The sequence below is a fragment of the Dunckerocampus dactyliophorus genome, chromosome 3, assembly GCF_027744805.1.
Source record: "Dunckerocampus dactyliophorus isolate RoL2022-P2 chromosome 3, RoL_Ddac_1.1, whole genome shotgun sequence".
Taxonomy (NCBI): domain Eukaryota; kingdom Metazoa; phylum Chordata; class Actinopteri; order Syngnathiformes; family Syngnathidae; genus Dunckerocampus; species Dunckerocampus dactyliophorus.
This window is the reverse complement of record NC_072821.1, coordinates 6,931,224-6,947,710: the sequence shown is the minus strand read 5'-3', so window position 1 is coordinate 6,947,710 and position 16,487 is coordinate 6,931,224. Positions and strand designations below refer to the sequence as shown.

Here is a 16,487-nt window from a genome sequence, read left to right as displayed (position 1 = left end):
ATATATTTTTAAATCAAAAATGTACACAGAATTTTGTACATTATGTTGTACTTTTGAGTGTCATTGAAAACACCATTAGTGGGGTGAATAAATAGGCATATGCCTAAATGAATGTGACCCATTAAGGTCCTGGTGCAGTATTTAATCACGTGCATGGGTGTTGACTACCTGTGCGTTAGTGTTATTACGCCCAAGCATGTGGCTTTGCTGTGTGTGTATAGGCACGACTGGTGCCATCCTATCCTATCCATCAGAACCGCGGTGATTTTAAGATTCAGAAGGCATCATCCCATCATCCCAGCCAGCCCTGATTGGCTGAAAGAAGGAGCCATTCAATAGCGGTGTGGCGAAGGTGTGGTGACACTTGAACGTGGACCACTGAGGACAGAGCCAGTACCCCAAGATGACCAGTTTTGATGTGGAGGCTGTGGTGGAGACCCAGGCTGTGAGCAGGTGTTGGAGCACGGTGAAGGGACGTCGTTAACTTGCATGCATGCACCCCACGCCGTCGTCCCCGGTCCGGTTCGCAGACTACTGCCGCCGGCGGGAAGATGCTGAGCCGACTGATGAGCAGCAGCATCCGGAGTCTGGACCGAGAGTGCAACTGCACCGTGAGGCTGCTGGACGACTCCGAGTACACCTGCACCATCCAGGTCAGTGGAATTAGTGCAATAGCAACATGTCGCCTGTTTTTTTTTTTTTTTTTGGAAGTGATGGGAGGTGATCAGATAACAAGACATGTCCTCCAACATGTCTCCCCTTATTTATTTCACTTGTGGGTTTGATTTTGGGGGCATGCAGACAGAGCTTGATGCTCAATGACATCACCAATGTGGGTATCCTGTCATGAGAATCTGCAGCAATGTCAAAGACCGAGAGGCATTGCTCCGTATTCACTCATTTAAATGCATGAAGAAAACAATCTGCTTCATCTTAATTGGAACATCTCAGAGGGGATGAGACATGCAGGCTTAGGTGGATTGTTCATTTATTTCGGTTTGTTTGCAATATGAACATAATTCCATCCAAATGCAGAGTTTTTCAGTTTTCAACCGGATTAGAATTTGATTACCAGTAGTGCAAGAAACCATATTTAGCCATTCAGCCCAAATGGAAGGCAGTAGAACCACGTGACCTCTGCCAGCCAATCAGTGAAGAGTGTTAATGATGATAATGCAAAAAAAGTTGCAAATAAATACACAAGAACATTTAAGGTTGAACCCAGTTCGTATTTCAGAACAGCTTTCTCCATTGGAATGACTGGAAATAGAAATAATCCGTTCCAGGGTCAAGCTGTGCCCGATGTAAAACAATTCCACCCAAAATCTCAGTTTTGTAAAATATGCATTTTGACTGCAGGTCATCCCTGGCTCTTATAGAGCAAAGAACCACATTGGGTAACTTAAAGTTACACCAAGTGTCTCAATACAAGGCAGCAGAGTGTATGTGACTTCTCCCTGCCAGTCGGTGAAGAGTGTGAATGATAAGTTGCAAATAAATACATCTAAACAATTGCTTGTATTTTGCAACAGTTTTTCCAATAGGAACGAATGGATTTAATCCAGGGTCAAACCATCCCCATTGGGAAACCTTTATCAACCAGATTGGGGGTTTTGTCATAGAACTGTAACTGTCATAGAAGTGTAAAAATAAGTCAAGCTCAGTAATGCAAGGCATATTTCTATGGGTAATTTGGGGCATTGAAATGTATTTACCACTAAAGTAAGTAGACAATCCACTATTGGTTCTAAATGTATGCTTGTGAATATTGTCATTCATCCAGGTCATTGCATGCTCAGGGCATTTGATCAATCACAACTGGACCGTTCAGGTTGTCTTAGAAGACGTTTCTCGTCTCATCCGAAGCCTGCTCTTCTAAGACGACTTGAACAGTCCAGTTGCGATCGGTTGAACGCCCTGAGAGTTCTAAACGTACGTTAATGTCATAACTCTGATTTCTTAACCACTGTATGATAACACTACGTTTGTGGACATTTCCTGTGCAACACAATAATGCACACGACACGAGGAAACTGCCTCAGCACATGTCCAAGTATTCCCATCCAGTATTCATTATTTGTTATTCCCATGATGTATCTGACATGCAGCCCCAATGCTACAATATCGAAGGGTAGAAAAAGCGTGAAAATCCTGCTGCAGACCGATGTAGGAATGGATGTATTAAGAGCTTCATGTCGGCAGTGTTTCCTTTCTAAATGGTCCTTTGCTTCGTGATACTGGCATGCCTCATTGGTTATTGTTGTGTCGTCAGCTAATTTGCTGATGAAATGTAAGTATAAATATCAGCCTAACCCCCCTGGTGAAGAGACTTCTGCGTTCTGGTAACAGCAGTTAATGGTGCACATTGACTCATTGAGGCCTTTGCAAACGTGTTTAAAGCATTCCTCCTAACTCCTTGCACTTGACGTATCAGCAAAATCAATGGCATACTGACCTGAGCGAAGACGAGACGCGCGTTTCTAAGCGAGGTTAAGTCATTAGTGTGTTATCTACCTACAGTGTGTCTTTTTAGCGTGGCCTCGCCGTGTAGGCGTTTGGAGGTTTCTCTCTCTTTTTTGGCTTTTTACACTCCTGAGGGATTCCTTCCACTCCTAAGCTGAATTAGAGATGATGACAGCACGCAGAGACCATCACCGCTTGCTCGTTTCCGACTGTCTGACTGCAAAAGCAAAGCAAAGCCTTTCAGCGGCTGACAACTTCAAGTGCTTTTACTCTGGGGACTCTTGAAAGGGTGATTTCATGTCACCATGTGTTCTTTTCACCCTCATTTTGAGACTGAATAATACAAATATAATCAACAAGTGCACTGGGTGTGATTCAATCCACTCACAATACGATTTGTTTCAATTTCACAACTGTTTTTCCCATAGGGGCTGCACAGTGGCCGAGTGGTTAGCATGTTGGCCTCACAATTGCGGGTTCGTAGCGTCGTCGGATCATCTCTATGTGGAGTTTGCATGTTCTCCCCGCGTGTGCGCAGGTTCTCCCCAGGTACTTCAGCTTTCTCCCACATTACAAAAATATTCTTGCTACGTTAACTGGACACTCGAAATTGCCCATAGGTGTGAATGTGAGTGAGAATAGTTGTCCATATGTGCAATGGGATTGGATGGCGATGTAATAAAATAATGGAAATGATCCATTCCTTTATTAACAGTATTGGAAATAACATTTAAATATTCTTAAGCATCCTACAAGTGTAAAAATAAGCTAAACGGGATTGTATGCGACTTGAAAGTTTTTCGACCAAAAAATAATATCAGAACACCAACATGTTCTGTATGTTACCAATAGTGGTTTAAAAGAACAAATTATACAAAAACATTTCTATATTTTTCACAATTATGAATTAAACTGCATCCAATTTTTATAGTGCGTAAACACACACAAGCAGTCTCAGGGAGGTGACCAACATATATTGTTGTTACGATAGGGTATACAGTAATCCCTTGTTTATCGCGATTAATTGGTTCCAGACCCGACCGTGATAAGTGAATTTCTGGGAAATAGTATTCCTTAATTATACATTGTATACTTTCGTAATTAGAGCACACAAAACCTGTTTACGACCTTCTAAATACGGGTTTTAACATTAGATCCCTCTAGACATGAAATAACACGAATAACAATAATATGACCTAATACAGTTGACCCTCGTTTATCGTGGTTAATTGGTTCTAGTAAAAGCTCCGTTTTGGGTTACAATATCTGAACTAGACGTACACAAACTGAAATGAACCGTTTGGAATACAAGAGGCTCCTACACCTGATCCAGTCCGGCCATCAAAATATGCTTATTTAACACTTTTAGCAGCAGAACACAGCAGGGGACAAATTCATTTCTATGAAGAGATTCCATTGCGGTTGATCATCTCTCTGTGGGCATATTCCATTATTCCCGCCATGGGAAATAATGGAAAAAAAGCAATAACGTTACACAATGGGCTTTCCAATTGGTCTAAATGGAAAAATAAATAGCAACAGAGGCAGGGTTGTTTATAACCGTGGCAGTATTTATTCACATTGAACAAACAATGTGAACATGTTTTTGCCTTACTAATAAATGTGACTTATGCTGTTTCCCTTGGAGAACGTGGGACAGAATTAAATGCCCTCATTGACACCCATTTAGCTCAATTAGTCCACACATGAATTGTCATCACAGGGGAATAACAAGAGGTATGACCTTCATGGATTGAGTGGTAAAATGCCACGAAAGCACGATATCATACTGTACGCACCAATGGTAATGCATTACTTTAGTACCAATAGCAAATGTCAACTCCAATCTACGATGTTAAGAATGACGTAGACAAGAAAAACATGAGTCGTTCATTACAAAACTACAAAAACCACAAAAGTGAAACATTTATGTACAGTCACTTGTTGCAAGGCAGAGTTCATGACGCACAATCAGAACGGACTGTTAAAAAAAAACCTGTGGAAAAACCAAAAACCAAAAACTAGGAGCTGGCACAAGCTGCAAGCTTTCACACAGAGATCCTGCAAATCACACAGAACCCAGCAAAAAGGGACATTTCCGTAGCTATGTATACATAAGTACATGTACAGTGGTGTGAAAAAGTGTTTGCCCCCCTTCCTGATTTCTTATTTTTCTGCATGTCTGTCACACTTAAATGTTTCAGATCATCAAACAAATTTAAATATTAGTCTATGACGACACAGCTCAACACAAAATGCAGTTTTTAAATGAAACTTTTTATTATTAAGGGAGAAAAAAAATCCAACCCTACATGGCCCTGTTTGGAAAAGTGATTGCCCCCAAACCTAATAACTCGTTGAGCCACAATAACTTGCAATGAGTCTCTTACAGCGTTGTGGAGGAATGTTGGCCCACTCACCTTTGCAGAATTGTTGTAATTCAGCCACAGTGGAGGGTTTTCCAGCATGAAGCGCCTTTTTAAGGTCATGCCACAGCATCCCAATAGGATTCAGGTCAGGACTTTGACTAGGCCACTCCAAACTCTTCATTTCGTTTTTCTTCAGCCATTCAGAGGTGGACTTGCTGGTGTGTTTTGGATCATTGTCCTGCTGCAGAACCCAAATTGGTTTCAGCTTGAGGTCACCAACAGATGTCATGAGTCAGAGTCATGAATCATGAACACTGACCTTAACTGAGGCAAGTGAGACCTGCAGTTCTTTGGATGTTGCTGTGGGGTCTTTTGTGACCTCTTGGATGAGTCGTCGCTGCGCTCTTGGGGTAATTTTGGTTGGCCGGCCACTCCTGGGAAGGTCCACCACTGTTCCTTGTTTTTTGCCATTTGTGGATAATGGCTCTCACTGTGGTTCGCTGGAGTCCCAAAGCTTTAGAAATGGCTTTATAACCTTTTCCAGACTGATCGATCTCAATTAATCTCAGTTATGTTTTAACAGGGGGGCAATCACTTTTTCACACATGACCATGTAGGTTTGGATGTTTTTTCTCCCTTAATAATAAAAAGTTTCATTTAAAAACGTCATTTTGTGTTCAGTTGTGTTGTCATTGACTAATTTTTACATTTGTTTGATGATCTGAAACATTTAAGTGTGAAAAATATGCAAAAAAAGAAGAACTCAGGAAGCGGACGCCATGTGCAGTGTATTTGTGATGAGGGACAGCAACAATTACTTTCAACACAACAGGACAGCGACTCTAAATTGCCCGTAGGTATGAATGTGAGTGTGAATGAAGGTAAAAGTAACCTTAAATGTTCATTTATCCCTTTCATTCATCATAAATATGTATTTATATACAGTTTGAATTGTTTTCTGTATGCCAAATTCTAATTGTGAAACTAAAAACACATGTTTTTCATCCGTTTCGGTTGGAGTCTGACCTTCTGAAACAAATGAATGACGCCAAGGTTCCACTGTACCTTAGAAGCAAGAAGATCGCCGGGTCAGCTTATTTACACAGAACCACGACAAGGGAGGATGATGTAAAATGAGTTGATTTATACATATTCGTCCATATTAAATAGGAAATACATATTGCTAGAAAGAAAAACAGCAGCAGCTGGTGGGGCACTGCCACAGCTGCCCCTAAAGCCGAGTCGACATTTGCTGCACATGGAAAACCGCACAGTATAATATACTGTTGTCAGCTGGTGTGGGAGTGTCTATAGCGTCCGGTCACACACTCTAAATTGATATTCATGCCATGCGCCACTAGATATTCATCAGAGATGTGGAGTAAGATTCATGATGAAATAACATAATGCAGAGAGAATTACGAGTGGCTCACTCACCTGGCAATGGATCAGATCTGCATCAGGAGGCAGGAAGCAGATTCTTGTTGTCTCCCGTGAATGCATTTGCACCACACAATCAACTTATTCTACATGTTTCCGGATCTGTACTAGAGTTTATTTTCAAATTCACCTGCTGTAAAGTCTGTTGTCTCTCCAGGGTTCCCTGTTGCGGACTTGACTAAAATTAACCTAGATGTGAGATTTTTTTCCACATGCAAGAGTCTCACTCTATTTTTTTTTTCTTGTGCTTCCTTCACCTCAGCACTAAATTAATGATAATGCATAAATTTAGCATAAACTGCCGCTTCTAGAACCATCCACAGTCAGGCGAGGACTGGTGGTGTCCAAACCAAAACCTCAGGGGATGTTGGAGGATTTGAAAACGCACTGATGTAGCGTTGTTTGCTTTTTTAAAGGTAGGATTACAGTAATCCCTCGTTTATCGCGCTTAATTGGTTGCAGACCCGACTGTGATAAGTGAATTTCCGCAAAGTAGGATTCCTTATTTATAAATAAAATATATTTGTAGTTAGAGCATAGAAAACCTCTTTACGACCTTCTACAGTAAAAAAAAAAGTAAACCGTATTAGAGCCCTCGAGACATAAAATAACACCCCTATAGTCACCTTTACACTCGTATTACCCGATATAGTAGACATAATAATAGAAAATAAGCCATTAAGGCCATGAATAAGATTCGTGCTCGTGTATGTTGGTGTAAATGTGTTCCGGGTTCAGAGTTAAGTTTTAGCTCGGTGTGTGTTAAGGCCACAACAGAAGCCCGTGTTAGGGATTATCGGCCTGTTGTGAGATCATTCAAACCTGCAATAAAAGCCTGTTGTTTTGGCGATCAAGTGTGTCTCACCGAGCATTACAGTGACATGACTGAGACCTACAGTGACCAGAGTGGAATGCTACATATCAACACAGCGTCTTCGAATACGTCTTTTGAATGCCTGCTTGTGTTTTAAGCATATTTAGCTTTAGGGAGGAATCTATAAAGTCACATAATTTGAAGCGCTGTCATGCATTGTGTCCACGAACCGCAAAAGCGAGTACCAAATGATACATTTTGCACATTTGGAGTGCCTTTTCTTTGGCTTTTTGGCCGGAAAGAAAGATCAGCCTCAATAACACGTTTTAAGAGATGAATCGGATGTTATGTGACGCTAACATACGGCATGCAGCAAAAATCCATCGTCACCATATTTGTTGTTACTTAATATCAACGTTAAAGTAGAGCGATTTGTGATTCTGCCGTTTTACAGCACTTAACTTTTACACTTGTGTGACAGTTAAATATTTATGATGCCAATCACCATCGCATTATGCATTCATCATTAAGTTACATCATTATATGTCATCAAATATGGTTTTGTTTTAAATAGTGAGAGCGTTTAGCTTCTTTTTACACTTGTATGACAGCATAGAATGTTAAAATGTTCCTTTAAAAATGCCTGTAAAGCAGGGTTGTCCAAACTTTTTCCACCGATGGCCGCATACTGAAAATCAGGAGATGCTGGGGGGCCACTTTGATATTTTTATGTATTTTTTAATGATGTAAAAAGGATTAAGGAACCTTTGTTTATATTTAAACTAAAAGCTTTGTTTTATTGTGTTATTCATGTCAACATTTTTTAATTTTGCTCTATTTTTTCAATTTTTTCTGTTTTTTTTTTTGCTGTTTTTTATTTCTACAATGTGCCACGGGCCAATAAAAACCAAGCTGCGGGCTGCATTTTGGACACCCCTGCTGTGACGTAAATAAAAAGTTTTATGATGACTTTTTCGAAATTGGAGCACAACAGATTCCACCGTATAATACAGACTTCAATGATGATGATGTCATCTTCCTGCCTTCCTATTTGGAAGGCAGAATGAGATGATTTAATGTGGAAGTAAATCACAGCGCTGAATGTACAGTATGGGAGCAGTTACACTTGTAGGCTCGCTCAGGAGATTGGAAAAGGATGCTTCTTCTTCAGTCCTCTGCTGATGTTTTGCTATTCCAACCTATGACCCCTCTTGCAGCAGCAAAGTGTCCCAGATGACTGTGATGGCTCAGCATCACACAGGCAGAGAAATCCATCACAGCTTCTTAAACCAACAAGAGAAGGGAATTCTCTCTTTTCTTGACTTGAAAGGCAAGGCAAGAAGTTGTAGAAGGGGAAGGACAGTTTTTTTGGCATCAGAGGAGCTGCGGCGACGCTCACTCGTGGTACTCTCCACTTGTGACGTGAACTTGAAGATGGCCGTGTTGCCTTCGCTCAGCTCAGACACAGCGTTCATGTCTTATTCATGATCTCTGCAGGCACGCCGGGCGGCTGATATTTAATCACCACACTAATGGCGTTTTCACAGAGGTGAGCCTCGTGACTGGTGCGTGGTGTATGGCTACCCTGTTGTGTACGTGCGTTATTTTTGTACAAGATGGTTGCGGTGAACAGCGGTAGAGCGTTTCATAGCCTGAAAAAAATCACACAAAGATGCTGACTTCTTGTGAGGTGTGTTATTCTGGTATTCATCGCTTCGTGGGGGGAGAAGTCCGTGTTTACACCACAGCTATTCTGACTGCATCGAGTGCAAAGTGAGGTAATGTAATGTGACATTACTGCTGCCTAGTGATCACAATACTACATATGACTTGTTGTATTTCAATATATTTTCACTAATAATAGACCATAGTTTACCATAAAACAGCCGTCATTAATTAATTTGTTAATTTCTTAAAAAGAAAACAAAAAAAAAAACGAAATAGCGAGGGAGTGATAATCGAACCGCGATATTGCGGCTCAACGAGGCTCAACAAGAGACAGGACTGACACATTGAACCCGCTGCATAAAAAAACTCTTCCAAATAACAGCGCAAGATTATTATTTTTTTTTTTTTTTGCCCATGCAAAAGACCTGCAACCTGCTGAAAACGAGTTGAGAAGTTGAGGAGCACTTTTGCGTTTTCTAGGGCCTATGGTGAAAAACACTTGTTAAAGATCCTCTATATGACAGGAGCACGCTACACTTTTTAAGGACCTATCGCAAAAAGAGGAAAAAGCAACATTACGCTACAAAGTTGTGTTGCAGAATGACAAAAATGCGCTAATGTCACCAGAGACCTTCCAGTGCACTGCTGTGTATGCTGCGTGTCACTGCAACACACGCACGCACACACACGCACGCATAAAGAGAAACACAAAATTGCAATTCAGCACTCTTGCTTCACTAAATGACTCCGGCTTGGATTGCTGCTGTTGTTATGAGCTCAATTCATGCATCATTTCCTCCATACCACAAACTGAAAAGTGCTCCATATAGTCCAGATGGAAGAGAATATAGTGTTTATATAAGTTGCATTTACAGTTCTATGGTTATAATCACACGTATCTGCTTTGCCATCACTGGTAGACATCCGTGGTGGCGTACACACTGGTGAGTACAGCTAATGATTTGATAGGCGCGTGTGTAAATACTTCTTTCAATTCACTTTTCGGAATTTGAAACTGAATTTGATTCAGGTGTAAAAAGAAGTTAAGCGCTGTTAAAGGAGGTGGACCTCTGGAGAAAGATTATTGTGTGTGCCTGAGAGGCGAGTCGCTGCACATAAAGACCAAACACAGCCGACTTTACGCTGTGCATTCTGACCACTTATCGTCAGTTCAGCCATATTGTACTGAGCAGCCAGGACAGAGAGGTGTGTGCCACTCTCCTGCGTTGCCAAAAGACAAAGAAAAAGACAAACATTCATGTTAAACACTCACTGAGCTCACCTGGGAGTGGAGTCTCCGCACACAGCCACACAGAGTCATGTGTACCACTTTCCAGGAATAAGTTCCATTTCCTGTTCTTTGGCTATCATCACACTTATCCCCTGTGGGAGGGCCACAAAAAAGCCAAAGAAAGAGCAAAGAGTTAACCTTTTGGATGATTTTTTTGTGACTTCACTATAGAAAAGCCACAGAATGGTGGTTAAAGTCAAGGCTAAATGATCCTTTTTGACACGATCTTCTCCAGCTGTCAGGGATTCTTTGTCTTCATTGAAATAAGGACACTTGAAGATGCTTGAGTTACCGAAGGTCGATCTGCGCTCTACCGGCTGCAGTTTTACGCCACTTCTCTTTACACTGCTAATCAGCAATCGCTTAACAACCACCGCATTTTTTATACTGACAAGGCAGATTGACGGCCGAGGTCAAAACCAGTCTGCACCCTCCACCCTCCCCCCAGCAACCCCTGTCTTCTTTTAGCTGGGTGCACTGCGGTCTATTTTTAAACCATGCTATAGTGGCGCTAGCGTATGTGCGTGGAATATTAAGCGCTCCTCCGCTATTAGCCGCTCATCCTCGTCGTCGGCTGTCTAATAGCGGGCCAAATGCGGACGTCATCTTTTCTGCTCCACGTGCGTTGAGTCAAGGCGGTATGTCCTCGACGCATAAACACATCTTCACATTTACAGTACACACACTTTATTGTATGAGAAAATGTTTTAAAATGAAAAAAAACAGAAAGAGGAGGCGAGGATGCCCTGCGGGAGCTTTTTGTTCCCCTCGCCTCTTTTTTCACGTGTCTCCAAGAGGTGGACTGCATGCTAATGCATGATATGCTTACCGACACCGGCATCAAAAAGCTGCTGGCGCTTCTCCGCCTTCTTTAACCAACCACACTGCGTCACGCGCTTTGAAGCCAGGTGATTTAAATACGACTGTCCATTGCATTTAGACGGCTTTCAATTAGACGTGTCAAAGGTGTGCTTGTCTGTACCTAAAGGGGAGCTGGGTCAGCAAAATCGCAATAGAGAAGTTCCGAAAAGCTGCTCAATGTTTACATTTACAATACAATTTCCCATCATGGAATAATCTTCACAAGGGTCAAGCTGTGGCCATCATACAATCTTATTAACTCTACAGGCAATGCTTTTCTACAAAGATAACCACTGTACAAAATAAACAAATCTAAAATAAACCAAAACTACTCACCCTTTGATGACTTGTGACGGAAGTATAGCGTCTAAGTGAGTGGAAAGAGAAACTTGCTGAAGGCAGATGACGTTTTAACATTTGTAACTGTCACACAAAAGTGTAAAAGAAAAAGGAAATACTGTAAAAATAACAAAACTAAACTAAAATAAACCAAAACTACTCACCCTTTGATGACTTGTGACAGAAGTATAGCGTCTAAGGGGGTGGAAAGGGAGGCTTGCTGAAGGCAGGCGACGTTTTAACATTCATAACTGTCAAACAAGTGTAAAAAGAAACAAAAGAAAACTAAAATAAACCAAAATGACTCACTCTTTGATGACTTGTGACAGGAATGTGGAGTTTTTTATTATTGATAACCATCATAAAGGTAGGAAAATATGTTAACGGCTGTACAAAATAACTAAAGAAAGGTAAAATAAATCAAAACTACTCACGTGTTGATGAAAAATAGTACAATAGAATAGCATAAAGTCCTCAGTTTCCAAGAAAAAAAGTAAAGCTGTACTATGCGAAAAAATACAGTAATGTCTACAACTGTATACCAGTGGTATATTGGCCTGCGACACATTGTAGAAATCAAATTAAACAAAAAACACAGCAACAGTGGGAAAAATAGAGCAAAAAGGCACAATGCAAAGAGAAACTACAATAAATACAACTAATAATAGCACAATGCTTTGTCTTTAAATATATACTGTGTATATACAGTATATGTAACGTTTTTTAGCGTTTTTACAAAACTAAATTTGTACACGGCCCTCGGTGGAAAGTTTGACACCCCAACACCCCCAGACCCCCCGGCTGTAAACGATATACTGTAATTTCATCATCCTGTATAGTACTTAGCTTTCTGTCCCGATTGCTCCTAAAATGCTGTGAGATCATGCTGGGCTTGCCGCTTATTGAGACCACACCGGAATCACTTGAAGCAATAACATGCATAAAAACACTTTCATTAAGTATTATTGAAGCGCAATGGTCGGCACACGTGTACATGGAGTAAATACATAATGAAGGGCATGGGTTTTCCCTCCTACATTAATTTGGTAACATTAAAAATACATTAGAGCCACATCGCAAGTCTCAGAGCAGTGATAAGCTGGTTTACGTGTCTCATCTCTGCACCGTGTCCCAGCCCGCCAGCCAGTACAGTGACTTTCCACTGCCCTTGGATTTTTGGGAACGTCGGGTCTCCATGGTAACAAGATTATTGCATCACTACTCTCTAGCTGCTGTCGTCAAGCTGGTGTTTGGCCAAGCTCTGCGGCAACACACACACAGGCTGACACACACTCTTCTGTGCATGCTAATAACCTCACTCTGAACTCTTTTCCCACTTATTAGACGGAGCTATCTTCCCTTGTCGCTTTCTCGTGGCCCACTTTAGTGTTTGCCTCTGGGAAGGTTGCAACTTAAAGCGTGTGGCACTTTTTTAATTGGGGTTAACGCTTCTTTTGAGGTGGGGTTAGGTCCTTGCATGGGGAGAGAGAGATACCTGTGATGGATGCTCACCTAAAAACAACTCACCGAGCTCACGCTCATGTTGTAGAACAAAAAATGAGCAAGTGTGACTAAAATGGACCCTCCCCCAGCTACATCATTCACAACAGGGGCTGGGGGGGGGTCGTCTCCCATAAGGCCTAGTGCACTTTCTGCTTCGCTAGAGGTCATTGTGACCTTGCAGCCAGTGAGCTTTTATGTGTGTAGATGAGAGGAGAGAGGTGATGCAGGAGAGGAGGGAGGAAAGCGGGGATAGGATTGATGGAAAGTGGCCGTGGTCCAATGCACTTCAAGTTACATTAAGGAACATCACATTTACGGATGGAAGAAAGAAAGGAGAAAAAGAAAACAGAAGTTTAAAAAAAATACAAAATGAAGAAATATAAATAAAAAAATAATATAGAATGATATTTGTATGAATGTAATATGAACATAATACGAAATTATTATGAATTCATAAAAAATACAGATGTAAAAAACAGAGATAAGCATTGCAGGATAAGGATTAAGCAAGAAGTTATTAAATAATTAGCAATGAATGAAATGTACTGATTGATATTGCTGGAACTGGCATACCTGCTGCTGCTGTTGACATGAATAATTGATCATTTATTAACCGATTGAATGTTGCTGCTGTATTATTCGTCTTTAGCCACATGCAGTTATGATGCAGTGCAGTTACCCCCCCCCCCCAACAAACTAGGTTTTCCAAAACAACAATTTCTAGCATTACAAAAGCTACTTCCTAGTGCACCACTGGGGCGCTCTCCTCAGCCACGGACAGTATATGAATGAGTCAGCTCATTAATTAGTCAGTGACTTCAGTACTGATGTTGCAGAAATGCATGGGCACAAGTCTTTTGTCACTTTTCTGCTCTGCTATGGAAAACTACCACCTATTCATTATAATAATGTGCTGCGTTTTCTAGGTCAAGCTTTAAAACGAGTGAGCCGTCAGACTTTAAAAACTTTAACTACGCTTCAAGTCGCAAATATAATGGCTGAAACTACTCAAAAGTAGGAACGGGCATAATTATTGATGGATTGATTGTTAAGAACGTGGTCCATTGTGTGCAATACATTGTTGATGAATGGTGTCTTGCAGCAACTGAGGCGGAATCGACTGCACTACTTGGGTGCAACCAGCAGAGGCGCTGGTGAGGCAGTCTCAACCGCTACAACATGATGTCAGCGATGTGAAGCTGAGCTACATCTACATCAGGCCAGTCGTTGGCGATGTCGCTTTGTAAAGAAACACTATACACTAAACACTAACTGCTAGTCCGATTCAAGATTCACGGCCCCCCGTAAATTTGTAAATTTTTTGTCTTTCTTTTTAGTGTTGTCCAAAAAGGTTGGTTGCTTTTTTCCGCAGAAAACACATCACATTCACCCTAAGCCGGTAATAATTTATAAAAAACAGATAATGCAAGTAAACTGTACAGCGTACATGTGCCATTGTTAAAAGAAAGCCTACAATTTTTACATGTTTACTTCTTTATGCCTAACTGATAATGTTTAGCACATAGTTTGGTGGTCCTTGAGCGCACCATAGTTGCTGTGAGACGCAAAAGTGAAACTTATAGCTGTATATATTAGGGATGCTCCGATGGATCGGCCGCCGATTTCCGTAAAAACCCACGTGATCCGCATATGCCCATAAATGCCTTTCAAAGCCGATCACAAAACCCGATCATCTTGAGGCGGTGACATCACAATTCATGTCCTGGCAACGCAAACATGACATGAATGTGCACGTGTGCTGTCACGTAGCGTTCCCAACACCCGTATTGAGCCGACAAGAAACGCACTTTGTCCCGCATTGCCGCGAGAATCAACACTAGTCTGTAAAACCTCAATGATTGCTGTTTGACAGCCAATCGATGCCAGTGTGTTTGATCACTCCCTTGTCAAACCTATTGGTGTTCGACTTCTCTTGCATCTTTCTTTACACGCTTTGCCTAGCTGGTCACGGACGCATCCAACTAGCTAGCTAGCTAGAATTATCTGCCTAGCTTCTCGCCTTCGGACTCCAAATGTGACTTTTTACCACAGTGTTTTTAAAACAAACAAGCAATGCAGTTCGTTTTTTGTTGTCTCACGTCCATCGGGTACGTACTAACTTTTTCAAGTGTCTATTGTTGTCATTACTCTAATTATGACTTGTTCTCCAAACACTATTTATGTGATGTTAATGAACATTGCCTATTTGCCAGGGGCCCTTGGAATTGTCTAATGGCGACCCTGGCCAATAGCACTCATCATAAATACACTTTTAAAATTTACAGTTAATCCATGTGATCGGTATCGGCCGATCTCACTCATGGATGATCGGTATCAGAATCTGCAGCATAAAGCCCTGATCGGTGCATCCCTAGTATATAGCTATCTAACTCTGATTCCATCTTACGTTATCATGAATCTAACAAACATGATTCAAAATTGTCAACATCAAGACAGCAGGGGGGTTTGGAGAGTGAGGGAGAGCGAGCCGTGTCTCAAAAATAGCCGTTTTTATGGGCGCTTCAATTACTCGTGGATTTTCCCGATCCGCTGGTGGTTCCGGACCATAACCCCTCCGAGGGATCTGTCGTATAAGCGAGTTTACAATTTGCTGTATTTGATATGTTTTCACGTAAAAATACGTATAAAATGCTTTTCACCAGTGAGGATTGTGCGTGAGGAGCTCGTTGTGTGTGTGTCTGTGTGTGTGTGTGTGTGTGTGTGTGTGTGTGTGTGTGTGTGACAGGAATAAAAAAGTGGTCCCGCTCGTCCTCTCAGGGGCTTTGTGAATCTCGGCAGCTAATTGTCTCAGCTGCTGTGTTTGAATGTTGCCGCAATATTATTAATGTCACTGGCTGCTGTTTGCCTTCCGGTGCTATTGCAGGCCCCTTCACTTATGAAGATTAAAATTGCATTTTAAGTTTTTATAATTGTATTGGAAGGGGAGGCGCCACACATTGGCTTAGAGGTTAGAATGTCGGCCCCACAGTCAAGAGACGGGGTGGGGGGGTTTGAATCCTTGTTGGAAAGTCTCTGAGGGGCCAATAATATTTAATAAATTAATTAATCAACACAATAAATGAAAATGAACTGGATCATTTTGCCTGCCTCAATATATTGCCATGTGCATGTGTGTCAGTTTTCCTCATCTCCTGCCTCCAAACAGGCTGGAAGAAAGCTCACTCTGTGCATTGGTTTTGGCACCTTGGCGTGTTTGAACAACGGCATGAGCGGAGTGAGCCCTTTTGTCAGTCATACAGTCCCATTGTTTGAGTGCAGAAGAGTGTAGCCTCGTGACGAGCAATGCAAGGTAATGTCATAGAATCAAATAAGTCCACCCCATCCATCCATTTTCTATACTGCTTCTCCTCATTAGGGTCGCGGTGGTGGCCAGCCAATCGCAGGGCACATATAGACAATATATTGTAATTGTTTTTTTTTTATTGTACTTTTCTTAAAAGTAATGTTAAAATCCCGTCTCATCTCGTAGACCCAATCTTGTGTATCGTGTCTTGTGACACCCACGCCCTGCTAACCACTAAGGGGTATTTCTGAACACTGTACATACCTGTATGTACCTTTGACCCCAGCACCCACAAGGATCTTGAATGTGATAGCATCCAGCAGACGTAGAATCGGCAGAGAATATCGATCTCTGAAAGCACTGCTGGCTGGCTACAAGAAGCACATACAGTAGAGGCTGCACGGTGTCTTTTCATCACTGTGACTGCAAGTGTAT

At 41.6% G+C, this 16,487-nt stretch overlaps 1 protein-coding gene across 1 annotated transcript in view; it reads left to right on the top strand.

Annotated features, from left to right (window-relative positions):
• The first annotated feature begins 214 nt into the window (after positions 1 to 214).
• LOC129178325 (FERM domain-containing protein 5-like) overlaps positions 215 to 16,487 on the top strand; it is a 50,404-nt gene continuing 34,131 nt past the window's right edge. Inside the window, exon 1 of the mRNA XM_054770445.1 lies at positions 215 to 653. Within this exon, the coding sequence (XP_054626420.1) occupies positions 552 to 653 (102 nt within the window). The 5' untranslated portion in view covers positions 215 to 551. The remainder of the gene's footprint in view (positions 654 to 16,487) is intronic.